The sequence below is a fragment of the Ambystoma mexicanum genome, chromosome 4q (assembly GCF_040938575.1).
Source record: "Ambystoma mexicanum isolate Mex_15411 chromosome 4q, UKY_AmexF1_1, whole genome shotgun sequence".
Taxonomy (NCBI): Eukaryota; Metazoa; Chordata; class Amphibia; order Caudata; family Ambystomatidae; genus Ambystoma; species Ambystoma mexicanum.
In genome coordinates this window covers 442,413,438-442,434,540 of record NC_090928.1, presented here as the reverse complement: position 1 = coordinate 442,434,540, position 21,103 = coordinate 442,413,438, and the positions used below count along the sequence as shown (strand labels likewise).

The 21,103-nt window shown below is 50.1% G+C and overlaps 1 protein-coding gene across 1 annotated transcript in view; it reads right to left on the bottom strand.

Annotated features, from left to right (window-relative positions):
- USP34 (ubiquitin specific peptidase 34) overlaps nt 1–21,103 on the bottom strand; it is a 3,618,222-nt gene that overhangs the window by 417,354 nt on the left and 3,179,765 nt on the right. Inside the window, exon 68 of the mRNA XM_069608012.1 lies at nt 20,484–20,641. Coding sequence (XP_069464113.1) covers nt 20,484–20,641 — 158 coding nt within the window. The remainder of the gene's footprint in view (nt 1–20,483; nt 20,642–21,103) is intronic.

The following is a 21,103-nucleotide window of genomic DNA, read 5'->3' as shown; positions in this document are numbered from 1 at the left end:
TCCACTGCTACGGTACCCCAGAGAGCGAAGACGTCTTTTAGGTACACTACCCACTCGTGCAAGACCGTGCTCTGACTGCTAAGAGCATCCGCCAAGTTGTCCTCTGTGCCCGCCAGATGAACTGCTGAGACCGAGATTCTGTTCTCCAGCAACCAGAACCAAAGCATCATCGCCTCCAGGCAGAGGGGGTGGGAGTGCACTCCACCTTGCTTGTTGAAATAGTGCATCACCAGTGTTGACCGCCAGAACGAGGACATGTTTCCCCTGCAGAGACGGGGCGAATGCTTTCAGGGCTAGCCTGATAGCTCGCAACTCCGGCCTGTTGATGTGCCACCTGGCTACCGTCGTTGAGGCCGCTCACCTGCAAATCCTCGCATTGAGCACCCCAACCCTTCAAAGACGCATCCATGACCACTCAAGTCTGAGGCCAAGGAGGCCAGAAGGGTTCCCCTGTCAGAATAATGTTGCGGTCCACCCACCAGGACAGGTCGTTGACCACTGAAGCGGACACCCTGAGGAGATCCAAGGGAGAGACGAGGTACTGAGACCAATGATCCCTCAGTAGTGATAGCATGGATCTCATGCGAAACCTGGCCTCTGGCACTAGAAAATTGCACGAGGCCATGAGGCCTACGAGGAGGAAGGAAGGAAGCCGGTGGTAGAGTGGCATGGCTCCGGAACAAGTCGACCATCTGTGACAAGCTCACTACTCTCTCCTCGGGAGGGAAGACATTCCCCATCCAGGTATCTAGGACTGCTCCGATGAACTGAAGCCGGTGGACTGGTGTCATGTGGGACTTCTTTAAGTTTAGGGAGAAGCCCAGCTTGTGGAGCAGCCAGCAGGTGTCCTCTAAATAAGACAAGACGTGCACTACAGACTGCCCTCGGATCAGCCAGTCGTCCAGATATGGGAATACGTGGACCCCAGATCTCCTGAGGTAAGCCGCAACTACCGCCATGAGCTTGGTGAAGACCCTTGGGGCGGAGGAGATCAAAGGGAAGCACCTTGAACTGATAGTGCATATCTCCAATGGTGAACCTTAGAACTTCCTGTGCTTTCGATGGAATGGCACATGGAAATAGGCGTCCTGTAGGTCTATCGACACCAGCCATTCCTGTAGTTCGAGAGCGTGGAGAATCTCTCTTAATGTCATCATCCTTAATTGGTCTTTCCTCAAGAACTTGTTCAAGGCCTTCAGGTCCAGAATGGGACAGAGACCTCCTCCTTTCTTGGGCACCAGGAAATACTGGGAATACCAACCCGAACCTCTCTGCTCGGTTGGTAACTCTTCCACAGCACCCTTCAGCAACAGGGCTCTCAGTTCTTCCTGGAGCGCCTGTGCCATTTTGATTGGAGGTGGGGGTGGTCGTTCCAGTGGTTTTCTCACAAAAGGCAGACAATAACCCCCAATGAATGAGTTGCAGAGCACAGGCATCGGACGTAATTCCCTGCCACTGGAGCAAATGCTCCGTCAACCGTTCTCCAACGGTCTGATTTGAGAGGGGAAAATCAAAGCGGCTTCGAAGGCTGGGTCGCCACCCCCGCTGCTGACGCTGCCTGTTGGCCTCTAGAAGCCCCTCTGCCACTTCTGGAGCGTGAGAAACACTTCTGCCCTTTCCTGGCCGGTGGGAGCTGCGCTCTCCTGCCGTAAGGAGCATATCTCCTGTAGCCCCGTGCCCTAGAGGTGAACCTAAATGCAGGTTTGGCTGGCTGCGCAGAAAAGATCTAAGGATTTGGCAGCGATCTTGGATTCCTTACATTTCTCCAAGGAATCGTCAGCTTTGTGTCCGAAAAGAAGATCGCCCTCAAAGGGCATATCCAGAAGCTTGACTTGGACATTTGGTGATAAACCAGAGGTTTTTAAGTAGGCCCGCCTTCTCAGTGTTATGGCTGACGGCATATATCTGCCCACACAGTCGGCGATGTCCAGGCCCTATCGCATCGACTGCCTGGCCACCTCTTTCCCATCCTCCACTAGCTGCAGGAAGCCCTTGTGCATTTCTCCTTCCGGGACATAAATGATAAGTTACTCACCACAGTGACTAACGTACTCCTAGTCCATAGTCCCCTTTCCTCCATAATGTATGGGCAACCCTTGCTAGGGATGGGAAACAGAACCTTTTTCACCAGAAAAAATTGTCTTCCCCTTTAAATTTAGATGCGCAAGGGGGCGCATACGCTCCTCTGACTCTGCCCACCAGCGCCACTCCTCAGTCCCCTTTGACGTGTAGACAATATTACAAGTCTAAAGACAGGTTTATTAAGGGGAGGATGGTGGGACACATGGATGAAAGGGGAGTATGGAGTAGGAGTATGTTAGTCACTACGTTGAGTAACATAATTACTGCTACGTCCCATCCCCTTTCCTCCATACTGTATAGGCGATTATAACTGAATGCAGCCCCGAGGAGGATAGTTGGCCCTCTAAGTAAACAGGTTCTTCAAAACTGCCTGGCCAAATGCTGCGTCAGACCTGGTGCTGGCATCCATGCAGTAGTGTTTGCAAAAGGCAGAGGGGGTAGCCCAAGTAGACGCCTTGCTGATCGTCTGCCATGGGACATGTCTTTGGAAAGCCAGAGCAGTGGCCTTGGCTCTGATGGCGTGGGCGTGCATGTTTGCTGGCAAAGGCTTGTGCTGCCCCTCATATGCCTCCTTAATGACCATAACCATCCATCTTGCGATAGAAGCATTGGGAGGCTTGACAGCCTTGTTTTCACCTTCCAAATGTGATGAACAAGGCATCCGATTTACGGAAGCTCTTTGTCCTGTCCAGATAAAATCTTAGAGCACGCCTGACATCCAAACTGTGCAATACCTTTTGAGACTCATCCTTTGGATCTGCAAAGAATTTTGGGAGTACTATCTCCTCGTTCAGGTGAAAGGAAGAAATGACCTTAGGAAGAAAGGCAGAGTGCGTTCTAAGCACCACCTTGTCCCGGTGAAATGATGTATAGGGCTCTGAAGCCACCAGTACCTGAATTTCGCGGATACAGCATGCCGATTTATGGGCCACCAGTAGGCCCGTCTTAATGGTAACCAGGCTGATGACGCCATGGGCTCAAAGGGTTTGTGCGCCAGGGCATCCAGCACCACGTTAAGGTCCGAGACCGGATGTGGACGTTTGACCGGCAGATATTATCTGGTTAGACCAGCCAGGTGTCTCTTAACGACCAGATAGGAGGATGAAAAGATGTCACTGGAATTCTTGTAGGCCCCTATGGCCGCCAGATACGTACGGCAGGTGTATACCTGCACACCTGAATGTGTCAGATGCGCTGAGAAAGACAGAACATTGTCGAATGAGCATGTTAATGGATCAATCTTCTTTGTTTCTGCCAAGTGACAAAACCTGGTCCACTTGCTCCTGTACCGACTCCTGGTGGAGTCGCTTCTAGCACCTTGTATGATAGCCAGGTTATCCCGTGACCGGTGCAGATGCTTCAGGGTAACCTGTTCAGGAACCAAAATGCAAGGGCTAACTTCTGCAGAGCGGGGTGAACCACTGTGCCCCCTTGCTGGGAGAGTAAGCGGGATGGACCCACCGGGAGGTGTACCGGGGCAGATCCGACAGACGTAGAAGTTCTGAGTACCAGGATCTTGCAGGCCACCATAGTGCTATCAAGATGAGCCGAAGCTTCCGTGACTCCCTGACCCTGCAGATGACCTTGTGAACTAGGGGAGTGGGGGCGAAAGGTCTATGCATTTGTGTTGTTCCACAGGATCTACAATGCGTTGCCCAACAAGCCCCTGCCCCTGCCAGGAGGCAAACTGGGGGCATCTCCTGTTGGCCCTGGTGGCGAAGAGATCCACCTGAGGGTGGCCCTACCTGCTGAAGATCCCCTGGAGGACTACTTTGTTCAACTGCCACTCTTAGTTGTCCATCACCAGCCTGCTGAGCCTGTCCGCCTTCAGGTTGGATTGCCCCCGGAAGGTGGACCGGTGACAAGTTAACATTGTTCGACAGTGCCCACTCCCAGAAGTCGATTCAAAGCCTGCAGAGAGGCGGGGACCTTGTACCGCCCTGCTTGTTGATGTAATACATGCAAGTGGAGCTGTCTGTTTCAGATGCAGACCGACTTGCTGCTGATCATGGGTAGAAAATCTTTGAGAGCAAGCCAGATGGCCATTAACTCGAGCCAGTGAATGTGATCCAGCTACTCATGATGAGACCATACTCCATGGACACTGTGGTTGTCCAGGGTAGCCCTGCATCCCTCTAGGGACGAGTCTGTGGTAATGGTGATCTGTGGCAACAGCTGCCGGAACGGCCTGACGACTACAAGATTGGTGTCTGTACCCCACCAGACAAGCTCCTGGGGGAGATGCTGTGGTATGCTGACTTGCTCTGTCTGAGAGCCCTTCTCCTGATTCCAGGAAGCTGAGGAATTAAACTGCAGCCTCCTCATCTTGAGCCTTGTATATGGCACTGCGAGGAGACACGCAGCCATTATTCCCAGCAGGTGTTGGTACCACCAGGCTGAGGTTACTGCTTTCCTGGGGAAATGCCTTGTGGCCCTCTTGATTGCTGTGATCTTGTCCGTTGATTGGAAGATCCTCTCGGTCCTCGTATCCCATATAAGACCCAGAAAAGTTACAGTCTGCATGGGCACTAACTGTGACTTCTTGAGATCGATAGAAAATCCCAGATCGTATAGGGTGTGCATGAGAGCGGGGGACATGAGATGTACTGCATCCAGTGACCCAGACCTGACGAGTCAGTCGTCGAGGTATGGATAAATGTGGTGGCCTTGTGCCCTGAGTAGAGCTGCCACTGCGTTCATTAGCCTTGTAAAGACCCTCGGGCCAAGTTGAGTCCAAATGGTAGAACTCTGTATTGAAAGTGAAAACCCATGTCCCCGAATCGTAGGAAGGACTGATGGGGTTCCCAAATCAGGACATGCAGGTAAGAATTCTTCAGATCCAGGGAGCACATCTAGTCTCCCCCGCACAAAGTCTCTGCAATGAAGGCTGGAGTAACCATCTTGAACTTTTGGAGGGGAAGGGAAAGGTGCAAGGAAGAAAGGTCCAGCACAACTCTCAGGCAAGCCTGGTTCTTTTTGTGTAGGGCGAATATCAGGGAACTTCCTACAAGCGAGCGGCTTTCCGCCAAAAAAGCTGCCGTCCCAATCTGCTGGAGTGAGGGCAGGAAAGAGGAAACTGAGGAACTGGAAGCTGGTGGACACCATTGAGAGGATCCACAGGACCGCAAAGCTTGCCCACCAGGAGTGTACGTAAAGGGCAAGCCTGCCCCCCACCGGAGACTTGTGGATCCAGATGGACCTGTCACAACTTGTTTCCCTCTGAGGATGGTGATGAGGAGGGGGACTGGAAAAACACCTTGTTAGCCGCCTTGTGCTGCTTGCGTCTGTGTTGGCTTGGAGACCCATCAGGTTGCCTCAACCATCTTTCCTGGAAGCCCCTAAAGCCTACATAGGCCCGACCCTTGTCCGAGCGCTGGTGAGCCTTGCTGTAGTCCTTGGGTGTGGATTTTGTTAAACTAGACAAGGATTTAGCTGCCTGTGAGCTGTTCTTTTTGTTGTCGATTTCCTCATCGGTTGTCGAGTGGAACAAGTCGCCCTTCCCCCTCAAAGGGCAGGTCGAGGATGCGTTCCTGCACATCTGGGTTGAATTTTGTCACCTTGAGCCAAGCCGTCGTCCTCATGTGGGTGGCGATACAGATGGCTCTGCCCGAGGTGTCAATGTAGACCACCGTAGATTCCATGATATCCTGGGCCACAATTTTTGACTCTGCCAAACCTGCCTTGAACCGTGCCTGGCTGTGGGCAGGAAACTCTGGAAGGAAGTCTGTAATCTGCCACTACAACTTTTGATTAAACAGCAGCCAACATGACATCAGTGTTGGCCTGACACAGGTGGAGCATGGCATTAGAGTAGATCTTTTTTGCCAAACGACTCCAACAGCTTTTCCGCCTTCACCAGGAGTGTAGAAGCGGAAGCAGCTGAAGAAAACTGCGGTTTGGAATATAGTGTTGCCGCTGCTATAACAGAGGAATGTGGCTGGGGTGCACTGACAGTAAGAGGGAATCCCTCTCCGTCGGCCTCTATTTGGCACCAGGTGCTTGTTGGTAGGTTGGGTGGAGTGTGGCTTGACCCAGCCCTTTTTGGCTAAGGATTTCACGTCCTTCTGAAGAGGGATGGCAGTTCTTGTGAGAGGATGAAGTATGAGCATTTCAGCCAGGATCCCAGCCTTGGGTTGCTCCGCCTGAGGCTGTGGGATGCCTAGGTATTCAGCCAGACCCACCAGCATTTTATGGAATGCTCTAGCTGACGACGGCGTGTCTGGATCTTCCTCCTCGTCCATGTCCCCCACTGTGTCTTGTAGGCCTCGCGCTGCAGGAAGAGTGTTGGGCGCGGGCAGCTGTGGCGTGCTGACTGGCAGAGCCGGGGGCTGCTGAGGGGGCTTAGTCGGGGGCCGAGTTGCCGTGATTGGAGCGGGCGTGGGAGCCAGGGGCTGAGCTGGACCCAAGGCCTGGACCCCAGTTGGAGCCTGAGGCAATACCAGAGGGTGCCCATCTGTGGCCATCTGATAAGGGTGAGGAACATCTTGAAGAACCTACCCTCGCAAGTAGGTGGGTGCTTGAGCGATTATGAGCGCCTGAGGGCTTAGGGGCTGGGCCCTGCGGCTGCGGTGTCCTTTGCGGCCCCTGTCTCGCAAAACTGGGGGATATGTACCTCCCCTGCAAAGTGGAGGGATACGATGTGGACTAGGATAACAGGCGTTGCCAAATCCCACCTGTGTGTGTGCTCCCCTGCCTGATCTCGGTGCGGATAAGGCCCCGGGTGAGCCATCCTTTTGTCTGGCATTGCGGCCATTTTGTCCTGCTCTGCGCCACGTGCCTGAGGCGGGGTGCTTGCTGAGATGGATCCAGTCTCCATTTGCACGCGGAATAGCGAAGGCTCAGACTTTCCTTTCACCTTAGGTCATGACCTGGGAGGCAGAGTGCCCTCAGCCATGGTGCCGGTAATGCGGCATACAGGTGCCCCCTCGGACATAGCCCTGGTACTAGGGCCAAGCCCATCGGGCCGAAGCCCTGTAATAGAGCCTTACAGCCCCTCAGCGGTGAGACCGGTAGGATCTTGCGACCTCTCGGCCTGTGGGCCAGTAGCTGGAGAAGCCGCGGTCCCCTTGCTGGTTTTAGGAACTGGGAGGGCGCTTCCTGGGGAAGGAGTCGCCCTTACGGGGTGCAGAGGAGAACAGAGGACCTACCTTGGGCCTGGTCTTCCTCCTCACATATGCTTTGACGTCCTATGGAGGTGATCTTTCGAAGAGCTCTCTCCACCTGGCCAACCCTGGCCAGGGTCAAGGCGTTGCACGCAGAACAGCCGTCCCAGCCGCGGTCTGGGCCAAGGCACCGGTGGCAGAGTGCGAGAGGGTCTGAGTAGGGAAGGAACCCTCACAGGCTGGACACCTGCTGAAACCCGTTGTCGTCGACATGCGCCAGGGAGGAGCTTGGCACCAGAGGACAGAGTAGTACCTGACAATTAGAAGAGAAAAAAAGAGAATAACTTCTTCCGGGGAAGAAAGCGTGGAATTACAAGGCCAGAGGCCTAACCCAGGAGCGCTGTTAAATGCGGTCCGTTCCCATCGATGTGAAAAGAGGACTGGGGAGTGGCGCCGGTGGGCGGAGTCAGGGAAGCGCAAGCTCCAGGGCCGAAACCCCCACCGACCCCCATGCGCATCTACATATAAAGGGGAAGACAATATCTTCAGGTGAAAAAGGTTCCGTTTCCCGCCCCTAGCGTGGGACGCCCATACACTATGGAGGAAGGGGGACAGGATGCAGGAGTATGAGCAGCATTTTCGACTGCTGTCCATAGACCGAAGGAGTATTTGGCAAAACTGCTTGCCTCATTCCTAACATTGAGGGTCATACTACCCGAGTTGAATGCCTTTGTTGCCAAGGCATCTACTTTCTTTGCTTCCCTGTCTAGAGGCAGAGTGGATGTAGAAGATGCAGGTCTAGAAGAGACTGTAGCAGCCTGCATAACAAGCCCCTCTGGGAAAGGGTGAGAGGAGAGGTATGAACGGTCTCCTCTAGCTGGCCGGTATTTCCCGGAAATGGTGGAGCTGACGGGAGGAAGGGAACAAGGGTTTTACCACGTAACTGTCGGCAATGGCAGGGTTTAAGGGCATATTACGTTCAGTGGTAAGGCCTTCATCTAGAATGTCGGTAAGGTCGTAACCTTGTACAGGTGCCACTGATGAGTGCAAACCCAGTGTGTCAATAACCCTTTCTACCAGAGCTCTGAATTTAAAGGTATTGTGAAGATAGGGCTGGGACTGCTGAAATTTGAGGTCTGGCGAGGTGTCCAGACAACTGGCGTCCTGGAGACTTTGAGCCAGCTGTAAAAGCTGGTTGTGGTCGTCAAAATAATCAACCCTTCCTGAACCCAAATAAATCGGGTCGGCATCCCCCTGGTCATCGGCGTCATGACCGCCGAAGATAAATGCCATGGTATCAAAAAATGTGGACCGGGGTTGCGGAGTGAATGCTTTCTCCACAGCAATCGACATTGATGGTTTGTCTTTCAGCACCGATATGGTGGATGTCGGTGTCGATCGGGATTGGGACGCTGTAGGGTCAACATCCTTGGTTGCACAGGGTTAATCCGGCTTCCATTGGATTTCATTCGATGCCGAAAGATTTATCGGCGCCGACATTGTTGGTACCGTGACACTAGAGGGGTACGGTATACAGAGCGCCGCTCTCGGCTCCGAAGCATGCTGCGTGGGGGGGAAATAGCAGCGCCGACTGCAGCGTGCTGCTTGAACATTGCAAGCATTGAGGATTTGAAATCTTCCCACTCTTGGAGGGTGGTAGGCCCAGCCGACGGCTTACCTTTATCCGTTGATGGTGTAGAAGCCTTTTCTTCTTTTGGGATGAGGAAGAGCGCCTTATTGAGTGGGACTGTTTCTTCTTCCACCTGTGTTCTTGCACAGGGGTATTCCCATCAGTTGTGGCCTCAGAAGACCGAACCTCCGACCACGCCAGAGGGTTTGAGGGCGGTCGACCCAGAGCGAGTTTTGCAGCTCAATCACAAAGGGATTTAGGTGGCATTTTTGCGTATGACGGAAACCCGTCAGTCCCATGACGAGGCACTAGAGACACAACTCGTGTGGGTCACTGATGGACATCTTGGTGCCACAATCGGTACACCATTTGAAACATGATACCCGAGCGACCGACATCTCGCATCAAGGGTTTTGTGCAAAAGTTAACTTTTCTGACGAAAATGTCGAGAGAGTCAAGCAGCGTGTTAGTGCACGGAAAAAAGGAACTAAGGTTGGGGTGTAGTGACGTGGTATTTATACAACGCCTGACGTCATGTCCGGAGTCAATGACCAGATGCCGAGCAAGATGGATCGATGGTCGATGGCCGGGTCGATGTCCACTGTGCCCCCTGTCGAAAAGTTTCCGAAGCAGCGACGCTGGAGGGAATATCTATCAAATGAGGAATCTGCGGGAGAAAGGCAATCCATTGAAGTGTTTTTAGCTTCTGTTGTGAATTGGTGGTGTTATACAACAGTCATATTTTCTTGATTTGTGATGTTTTTGTATTAAATTGACTTCTATTTAGCATTACCTTGTTGTCCCTACCTTTGTTTCAGCCCGGACACAGCTCTTTCATTTGTATTAATTGAAAATGTAGCTGACCTTGTTAGGCAGTAATTTATTGATTGAAAGTTTGTCACTATATACCGCACAGAATATTTTTCCTCCGGTTGACTTGGAGCAGGCATTGGCTGAGTGAAACCAGGCTTACAAGGTGTACATGGTAGCTGCATGATGAGAATGGGCTGGGCCGGTGGCAACGACGATAGGACATTGTCATCCTTGTCATATGAAAACACCCTTCCTGGGCCCTCAAAATCTGTGTCTATAACACGTTCTAAGATGTCCTCGTAGGTACTTGGGAAGGACCAGGAACAGAAGAGGGAGCGTAAGGAGCCATCACAAACAACAGCTGTTTTCATCAAGCAGGAGAGCTGAAAGAAGTGGACGGAGCCCATGGTTGGGACGGTAGGAGGCACACAGACAGTAGAAGATTGTGTGGGCAACAACATTTTTACTGTAGTCGACAGAGACTTTTTAGTTGTCTTCATGGTCGATGACTTGGTCTTGGGGTCGGGATCACGGAGCGCCGCTGAAGTCACCGCGGCCTGCAGTCTCCGAGGCTCGCCCGCATCCACAGCCGCCTTCTCGAACATTGCTAGCATTTGCGAAAGTCCTCCCACTCTTACCCAGACGTCGGCCCCGCCGACGACTTACCCAATTCTGACGATGAGTCAGAGTCACGCCAGTGATGCCTCTTCTTTTTGTGAGAGGATGACGAAGATGAGTGGTTCAGCGAGTGGGATCTTTTCTTCACCATGCGCTGATGCCTACCCTCTTTCTCAGGTGTGGGCTCCTCTGTTTCGGCCTCTGAAGACCGAACGGTCAACCGCACCAGTGACTTTGATAGCGGTCGGCCCAACGCAAGCTTGTCTCCCCACTCCCAAAGGGACTTCGGTTTCATTTTGCCATTTGATGCACACCCCTCGTGTCGTGGCCCATGCCGAGGGACCAGACGCACATATTGTGTGGGTCAGTCACCGACATCTTGGAGCTGCAATTGGTGCAGCGCTTGCACACCGAAATGCGAGGAGCGGATATGGTCGATCTCGGAATCAAAATCGCAAAACATTTGACTAAAAAAATGTTGAAATTCGCTATTGTTCCTCAAGAGCAGCGTGCAGAGCATGTGGAAAAAAGGAACTGAGGTAAAGGGGGTAGTGATGCAGTATAAATACGACGCCCAACGGCACGTCCGGAGCAGACGATTAAGCACTGAGTCAAGACGGATCGGCATCTGAGTCGAGGTCCACTAGGCCCCCTGTAGAAATGTTTTCGAGCAGCTGAGCTGGAAGGGGATATCTATCTGATGAGGAATCTGTGGGAGAAAGGCCATCCATTGAACTGAATTCTAATCTACAACCAATCACTGTCCTTTGGGTCATACTGCCCTCATCCAATAACAGTCTCCCTAAGCTCCACCCCGGTGGACATCTTCAAATTTGGTAGAGCATGTAAAGTGGCAGTAGGAACCAAGAAGAGCCACAGAGGGGAAGGAGGGAGGGTTCGCATTTGATTCCATGCCAGACTAATGATGGAGAACAGGAGTTACAGGTAAGTAACATATTCCTTCTCCAGCATGGGGTCTGGCATGGATTCACATGCTCATGAATACGACTAGACAGCAGTACATATCCACAACCATGGGAGGTGGCAAGGCTCAGAAGAAGCAATACTCTCACCCCTGGAGCAGACTCACCTTAAGCAAACTGGTTGCGTAGCACTGCTTGGCCGACCCAGGACTCCTCCCAGGAATCCCTGTCGATGCACTAGAATCTCGTGAAACTGTGCGTGGACCTCCACGTAGCAGCCCTGCAGATGTCGAGCAAGGGCGCACCAGAGAGAAATGCCATCCTTGCTGTGATGACCGAGGTGGAATGGGTTCTTAGCCAGCCTGGAAGACGTCTCTTGGCCAGAGGATGACAGTGCATGATGCAGCCGGAGAGCCACCTGGAGATGGAAGCCTTGAACAAGGCCTTACCGTTATTCACAGGTCCAAAATAGATGAACAGTTGTTAAGTCTTTCGAAAATCCTTTGTGCATGCTACATAAAACAGCACAAGCAACATCCAGCAAATACAGCGCCCTCTCAGTGGGCGACAAAGGATTTGGGAAGCAGATAGAACCAAAGGCTTGTTCAAATGGAGAACCAAAGGTTTGTTGAAATGGAATTCAGAAGGAACCTTCGCCACAAAAGGTAGGGTGGGTCCATAGCACCAACCTTGTAGCATTGGTGGACAAATACGGTTACTTGAAGGAGAGTGCCTGAATATCCCTACCCGCTGGGCTGAAGTGAAGGCCACTAGGAAAGCAGTCTTCAATGAGAAGCAATTCATCGGAGCCAGATGCAAAAGGTTCGAAAGGCGATCCCATCAGCTTATTCAGCACAACTTTGAGCTCCCAAGCTAGAGGAGGAGCCGTTGAGGAACTCCTTGACGAGCCATTCTGATCACAGCGAGGGCTTGCCCGGTATCCGTGCATACGCCAGGTGCACCTTGAGAGAGGCATGAGCCAGTCTAGCCTGGGCCAGTGAAAGCAGGTATTGAAGGAGTCTAGCCTTGACCAGTGAAAGCAGGTATTGAAGGAGCTGTGGAGATGTGAGCTGCAGAGGTGTAATCTTCTGAATCCCGCACCACACAGTGAATCACTTCCACTTGTGGCCGTAGTAAAATAGCCTTGATGAAGCCCTGGCCTTAGCCAGGATTTTCTTGCATTCCAGCAGCAGAGCGTAATGTCCAAACTCTAGGGCGGCAGGAGCCTGGCCGTGAGGCACAGCAATGCTGGGTTGTGATGCAGTATCGATCTGCCCTCTCTGGTGAGAAAGTCTGGAAGTAGAGGCAGCCAGATGGACTGTGCCACTGCCACTGCCAGATGGAGCAGGTCCAGGTACCAGATCTGCCGTGGCCACGCTGGAGTGATGAGGGTCATCCTGCAATGACCAGGTCTGAGTGTGCTGATCACACGCAGCAGGAGTGGGATCAGAAGAAAGGCGTACAGGGAGAGACCCTCCCATGGGAATGAGAAGGCATCTCTCAGGCTCCCCAGTTGAGAGAACCTGCTGGCAAACCTCAGGCACTTGGGAGTTGGCCGACGTAATGAAGAGGTTGATCTGGGGTTGACCCCACTTGCTGAAGAGACGGTATACCAGCACATGCTGAAGCTCCCATTCGTGGCAGGACTGCAGCTCCCTGCTGCCCGAGTCTGCAACAGTGTTCTTGATGCCTGCCAGGTGAAAGGGAAAGAGGAACATGTCCTGAAGAATTACTCTGCGCCACAGGGCCTGGGCCTCCTGAAAAAGCGCGGGAGAGAGCGTCCCTCCTTGCTTCCGGATGTAGAACATGGTGGGGGTGTTATTGTCTGTGAAGATAAACACCACCTTTCTCTTCAGCTGAGGTAGGAACGACTTGGGGGCCCAGAAGACTGCCCAGAGCTCCAGGACATTGATGTGGAGGTCATTCTCCTCCAGGAGACAGAGTCCCCTGGCATGGGACTGTCCGGTGTTGGCGCCCCACCCTTCCAGGGAGGCATCTGTGGTGACTGTGGCCTTGAAGGGAGGTATCTGAAAAGGAACCCCTTCTTAAGATATGGACATACTCCCCACCATAGATGAGGTTGTCGAAACTCCTGGTCGAGAACGACTTTGTCCGTCCAAGTGCCCGTGATCTGCAGCCACCGAGCATGCAGGAACTCTTGAAGAGGCCTCACATGGAGCATACAGAATGGAACGAGATGAATGCAGGAGGACATCATGCTTAACAACGACTTGATGGCTCTCACTGTTGCGTTCTGTGCCGACGACATCCCCAGGATGCTCGCCAAGCATGCAACCCTGTTGAGGCGGGCGCCTAGGAACAGACCGTTCAGTGATGGTTCCACGTAGGACTTCGCATAGTTGATGGAGAATATGAGATCCGTCAGAAGGCGAATGGTCTCTGTGGTGTGCTGGATTGACAGTGCATGAGAGGATCAGCCAGTCGTCTAGATAAGGGTAGACGTGGATCCCCTTTAGGTGTAGATTCGCTGGCACAGGAGCCAAACACTTGAATGGGGACGTCAAAGTAGGCGTCCTCCAGGTCCAATGTCGCCAGGAAATCCCCTTCCTCCAGCTCTGTGAGCACATGCTGTAACGTGACCATCCTGAACTTTTGGGATTTCAAGTACTTACTGATTTGTCGTAAGTCTATGACTGGCCATCACCCTCCTGACTTCTGTAGCAGAAAGTATCTGAGTACACTCTGGAGCCCTGGATGCACTGAGGGCTCGGCTCTATTGCCCCTTTACTTAACATTGCCTGAGCCTCCTGCAGCAGCTGGGCCATGTGTAGTTACTTATGCGCCACAGAGGAACGCAAGGACACCTGTGTTGAAACTCCAAGTTGTATCCCTGATGAAGAACGTCCAGCACCCATTTGTCTGTGGCGATGGTCTTCCACTCGTCGACAAATTTTGCTAGTCTGCCTCCCACTAGTGCAGGTGGGGACCCGAATCCACGGCCGGTTCAGGCCTGCTTGGGTGTCTGAGTCCTGACCTGCGGGCGAGGACGATGCTTTCCACCGCTGTTGTAGGCCTGCGTGCGGCCTCTGCAGGCCTCCTTAGTCATGCAAGGTTGACGATAGGGGGTGTTATGCCCCTTAGAGGACATGCCAGACTTCCCTATTGAGGATCGAAAGGACGATGGCCTCTACTGTTGCAATCTTCCCAGCGAGCATGCCGTTTCTGTGTCCGTCTTAATCATGTTGAGGGACTCGTCCACGGTCTTGCCAAAGATGCTGTGCCCATCAAAGGGCATGTCCACTACTTTGACTGGACATATGTCCTAAAGTTGGTGGCCTTCAGCCATTCCTGTCGTTAAAGGGACACCCTCTTGCCCATCTGGCAGAACCCGGTATCCGAGATGTCCACAGCCACTCTGATGGCATGATCAGACGCCACTTTACCCTCCTGGAAAAGGGTCAGAGCCTCAACCATTTTGTCCTCCAGCAGGAAGTCAAAAAGAGGTCTGAGCTTATGTCACAGCTCTTTGCCGTAGTGGGATAAAATGGCCAGGGCATTTGCTGCCTTGATGGAGGTGGTTGAGGTGTAAATGTTTAGCCTGCCCAGTTCATTCAGTTTCTTCCCTGCTTGATCAGGAGGCACCATGGCTGAAGATGATGGATTCACTGAGCACTTTCCGGCATCTGCAGAAACCATGGAGTCCGGAGAAGGCTGTGACCTCAAGTACCTGGGAGCAGAGTCAGGCACCCTGTACTTCTCCTCCAGTCTATCTCGCTTGGGAGGCGCAGTACTCAGCATCTTCATTAAGGCCATACCCTCCCCCTCAGACATCATCCAACAGAGGAATCAACATGACAGTCTTCCGCCTGGACCCTTGTAGTTGGCAAAGGAACCCTTCCTTTTCGGCTGTCACCAAACTGAAGAGGGTTCAGGCCCTTGATATAATGGCGTGGAAGGAATCAACCTCATCTGATGACGAAGCCTGGAAGGTTTGTCTGCACCCAGCAGCTCTCTGTCTGCAGGTACGTAGTCACTGGACTCATCGGAATGCGTTGCCGTAGTGTCTGCATCCATACCTGTGCCTGTGTGCGGGAGCTCCTCCGCTCCCGGGCTCAAGGCCTGATGCAGAGGTAGTGGGGGTGTCGGGTGAAGCCACGGGCCAGGAGGGTCCTTTGACCTATGCTTTGGCCTGGACGGGCTATTGGTTGGCGGCCTTGCGCAGGGCTCCAGGCCAGAGCTGGCAGAGGTGAGGCAGGCAGTCTTTGATGTAGCTCCAATACCACCATGTGCAGTGTCCCTGGGCGTCGGCTGAGGGGCATAATGGGCAGCCGGTAAAGGCTCTGGGCTGAAGCACCTCCTCGGGCTAGATGGTGATCCGGGTTCATCCGGTGGAGACCCCTCTATGGACATGGTCCCAGGGCCCCCATCATGGCCTGAGTAGGAGTCCTCAGGCAGGTGCTAGTCATTGGAGCTTGTGTAGATGTGCACCGGCTCCCTCGATGCATCGTTTGGCCTTGTCAGGGACACTCTACCCTACCTGGAGAGAGGGTCCGCGGGAGGTAGCCGCTCCCTGTCCTCATCAGACTACTTGTCCTTCCACGACTCCTTGGGAAGTGTAGTGATGATGGGAACTGCCAACTTCACACAGGTGTCTGCAGATGTCGTTGGCAGCGCTGCCGCAGAAGGCGTAGACCATGGGGGCAAGGCCACTCGTGGGGTTGCCGTCATCGTCCTCGTAGACACCACCTTCGCTGCTAGGCCCCCTTTCGACAAAGTTATGAAGGTGCTCATCGAGGTGGATGCCCAAGCTTTCGTCGACGGGATCACCGTCGACAAGGTCGTGATCATCGAAGAAGTGGATTTCCTGGACGACGAAGCAGTTGTCTGCGAAGGCGTCGTCTTGGTCGCCGATGGTGTCATCGACAGGGACGATAGGAGCCATCTGAGGACCTCTCCTTTGTAGGCTTGTCCGAAGAAGGTAAATGAAGCTTCGAAGGGGTTAGGAACTTCCTCTTGGAATGCCCCTCACTAACAGGCTCGCCGTAGATGTAGACAGTGATTGTGTCCTGAGACCGGCGGGTGCGCTGAACCCAGCGGGACCTGTAGCATGGAGCTTGGCTTTCTTTTGGACCCCCGGGACGGGGCATACTCAAAGGAACCTGACCTCTTCTCAGAGGGAGTTCGCTCATGGGACCTTCCGGTACTGGATGAGGCATGACCGTGCCCGGAGGCAGTGTCAGAGCCCTTCCCCAACTTGAGCCATGCTGCTATCCTGCTGTAACGGTCCTTATTTACCTTCTTTGAGAAAACCACGGCAAATCTTGCATCCCTCCTCATCGTGGTCCGGATGCAGGCAATACAAACACTTGTGATGTCGATCTTCGACATATACATTTCTCAGTCCACATTTCGCGCATATCTTGAAGAGACTCCTCTTCTCCTCAGACATGGTGGAAGGCGCAAAGTAGGACCAAGCATGGGCCCCTCGTAAATTCTGAAGAGAAGATCCGCGATTCAAAGTTGATCTTTGCCGACAACGGATCCCCTGCTGCTGGTGGTCGACCTACAGTGAAATGATGGAACAAAATCAGTCAAAATACTATACTATGTTATATTTAAAAACTATCATAAAGACTCAAAGAGCAGGAAGAGAGGACTCCCAACACTGAAACGTGAAGTAAAAATTGAGGATGGGCACCAGGGTGGCGCTTAGGGAGACGATTGTCATTGAATGGGGGCAGTATGACCCAAAGGATAGCGATTGGTTGTAGACTAAAATGCTGTTTTCAGGTTAAAGTGAAACTGCTTTTTTTTTACCAAGGATTCCCGGTCTGACGGCGAGGAGCATTCATGAGCATGTGAATCCATGCCAGACCCCAAGCTGGAGAATAGTGTTTATATGGTGGGGGCTCTCGAGCGAGAATAAGTAGAAGGATGATGGCCAGGATGAACAGGGGTGGAGACTCTCCTGCCCACATATAATACATTATTATTTGGCTTCTCAAACAAGAGTTATAGCAGAGTGGCTTCAAGCAGAAGCGGACAAACACTGACTGTTCTTTGAGCAACCTTGAATAGACAGACATTAGAGGGCGAAGGGAATATATATCTATACAATTTCATGGAGTATAATGGAGGCATGGGACATGATATGCAAACAGGGGAAGCTAATAACATTCCCATCACCATTCACTCCAACAGACTTAAAAGGGGACTTCACATCTGCTCTTAAGGATATAGGTTTTGAAGAGTGAAATAAATTAGTTGCAGGAAGTTGAGGGATATGGTGACGAGTGGAGGGATAAAGTCATTCAAGCAATGTAAACAAGACTTTTGCCTGCAAGAGGTGGATGGATTTAGATATCAACAGAGTAGGACATGAATACATCCTACAATTAAAAAGGGTGCGTCAAGACCACATACACCTCTTGAAAAGACGCTTCAAGAGGCAGTTTATAAAATGTACAACTGCATCAAAGGCTCTCAGGGTGGTGGGGTATGACCTTTCCAAAGAAAATGGGAGAAAGAACTCGGGCGTGTAATCTTGGATGAGGACTGGGAATAAATTTACTGCGAAGTAAGGAAAGGTTCATTTGCAGACAACACAAAGAGATCCAGGTTAAACTAGTGCATATGTGGTACTGTACCCCAGACAAGCTACACAGATTTAAGCCATAATAGGTATGTTAATGCTAGAGGGGGTGCGTACATGAGGATACACTAACGCACATCATGGGGAGTTACCCAAAGTTGGGTGGGCTGTGGAAAGCAAGAGAAGAAGTGATATACAAAGTAGGGAGGATGAAGTGCATACTTAAACCAGTCTTTATCCTGTTGGACCGATCCACAGAGGGTGAGTGGGATGGAATAGCTAATCAGTTATGCCTTTTTAAGAGTATGACACTGGCGGCAAAGCTAACGTTAACCTCAATGTGGGGCAAGAAAGAAGCACCATCAGTAAGCTAATGGTTGAATAAGCTCTGGGAAATAGCAGCTATGTATAAACGTACTGCCCAGCGTAGAGGCAACGTAGGGAAATTTGATACAAGATGGAACCTGCTGATTCAACACCTGAGGTGTATGAGACTAAGCTGTTTTAAACCGAGGACATTGAGATATATCTTTAAATCTCGTAGATAAACCATAGAGTAATCTGGTATGATGTTGTGCCATATTCTTCGTAATATTGAATTATGGGTAAAATTAAAGTAAAAAATCACACAAACAATTATATAAAATGTTGAATGAAGTAGAGAACTTTGGAGGACTCCCAACACTTGAGCGTGCACTAAACAATCTAAAGATGGGTCTCCAGGGCTGGAGCTACAAGAGACGAGGACTATTGGCTTTGGGCATGATGATCCAAAACGACTCTAAAAGAATACTCGAATGACTGCAGTCTTTCAAATTCAAAAGAAAACTGCTTTAATGTTACCAAGGTTTCACAGCCTGATGTCGGGGAATAGTCAAATAAGCATGTGAATCTATGAAAGAGCCAATGCTGGAGAACAACTAATTGAAGAGTATTTCCTTAGGCTTCTTGTCCAAATTAAAGTATTATGCGTAATAAGTAATTATAATTCCATGGTTCAATAAAGCTGCAATTATTGCGCTGTCATGTTTCTACGTATTGAATAATCATATATTTAAGAAACTATTTAATGTAACGTTACAACATTTCCCCATAATTGTCATCTTTCGCCATAATACCGGAATACCAATCACGTTGTCATGCACCATTGCTTAAGAAAGGATGTGAGATAACACAGCTTTTTTCCATAGTGTCACCGTAGGTCGACTACCGGAAGCAGGGGATCCGTTGTCGGCAAAGATCAACTTTAAATCGCGGATTTTCTCTTCAAAAAACGTTTAAATGCCACTAAAGCATAGAGGAGCTACCATGAGAGTATCTGCACCACAGGAGAACTAACATTTGGAGATTTATAAATGATTCAAGTTTGTGGGTCAGCTACAGAGTATTTGACACGCTTCTTTAAATTCAAAATAAACTTTAAATTGAAGCATTTTACTGAAATACTATTCTTGTATTAATTTTCCAATGAATATCCTTTTATCTTGTTTCCAAGTCTAATATTTTCCAAAGAACTCAGCAAGCATTATATAACATATCTTGATAACATGTTTTAGTTTAAATTGTTAAAGAAGGATATACACTTACTAAATTAACTTTTTAGGAAACATATGAACTCACTGAAATTGCGATCTCCAGAATCAGCGAATGGATCATTCAGTGTTGATTTACATGGGTAATCCATCCCAAATACATAAATTACTGTTTAATATTTCGAACATGAATTTGACATCTTCAATGTTATTTGTTTTGTATTCCGTTTTGCCATTATAGCGCTTGAAAAAGAGCACAGCCTGAAACATGTCATGCTTGAATTTATTGTATTTGCAGCATAATTGATCATGGAATATTGTCAATTAGGCGTAATTAATTAATTGTGAAAAAGCTTTGCTGATTTAACATTTTAAACAATCCCACTTTTTAAAAAAGAGAGGCGATTGAGCTAAGGTAATTATGTTACCTCCTTGCTACCATGACTGTTTTCTCCTACCAGGGATATATGCCAACACACCATTCATAAAGATCATTAGATCTGACTACGTCTTCCCGTCAAACAGTTCAACTGCTTCTCCAAACTGAAAATTGGTATTTGATTTCTTGTGCTCTTTGATATTCCATAAAGAGAAATCAATATGTTACCTCCTTGCTACCATGACTGTTTTCTCCTACCAGGGATATATGCCAACACACCATTCATAAAGATCATTAAATCTGACTATGTCTTCCCGTCAAACAGTTGAACTGCTTCTCCAAACTGAAAATTGGTATTTGATTTCTTGTGCTCTTTGATATTCCATAAAGAGAAATCAATATGTTGTTCATGGCAGAGAGGTCATAGAGTTGTAATGGTCTCCACAAATCATAACACAAAGGCATCCGAAAAGAGAGGAGTGACATGGAATTTAAAGATAGATGATATGAGGATGTGAACTGGATCACATCTCAAAGAGAATATACAATCTGACTAAAGATGGCCATAATAAATATTCTGTGTTACGTAAATGTACTGAAAAATAGATTTCTCCACATGGGCTTATACAAGGCAATTGAAAGTGTAGGAGTGAGTGCCCATATTTCTTAAAATCACCAGATCAATACCATTCACAAGACATGTTTTGCTTTGGTTTCCTCTGGAAATGTGAGCAGAGGCAGTACATTAAAGTCTAGCAATTAAATATAACGGTTGTGTTTTTAAATGATGTACAGGATTTACAAATAAGCATTTTGCTAAATGTATATCGTAGTCCCAAGTATACTATTACCTTATTAGTGTAGTCCAGCACGAGCGCCCATCTAGGCAGCGCAAATAGCAGCTAATGGTTGTTTTTTTGAATTGCTTAATATCTTCTAATTCCTCTTCCCTCATGTCAGGTCTCTGAGATACAAACAACTGCATGAGGTTAAACAATTCCTCCACAGCCTATAAAAAAAAGAGGCGACAGTATAAGAAAAGGTTATTTCTGAATCCATTTACCTTCTATAATCGTAATACACCCACCAGAAACACAAGCTATCTTCACACTTCTACCTCTGCCCATATAACCAATGCTGGTATTACTTGTTTTCATTATGAATCGCTGTGTAAAGTCATAGTGGAGAAATTACTCACCGCTGTAAGGGACGTAACGTCTGTAGCCCTTGCCCCTAGAGCAAAGCGCATCTAGGCTGAGTGATTTTGCGGCAAGCTCCAGGGGCCATCAGCCTTTGGGTCGAAGAGGTATTCCCCATCAAAGGGCATGTCCAGCAACCTATTCTGGACATTAGGGGAAACCTCAGAGGAGTGCAGGTAGACCTGTCTCCTAAGTACCATGGCCGACCCCATAGACTGGCCAATGCAGTCCACCATGTCCAGGCCCATCTGCAGGGACTGCCTGGCCACCTC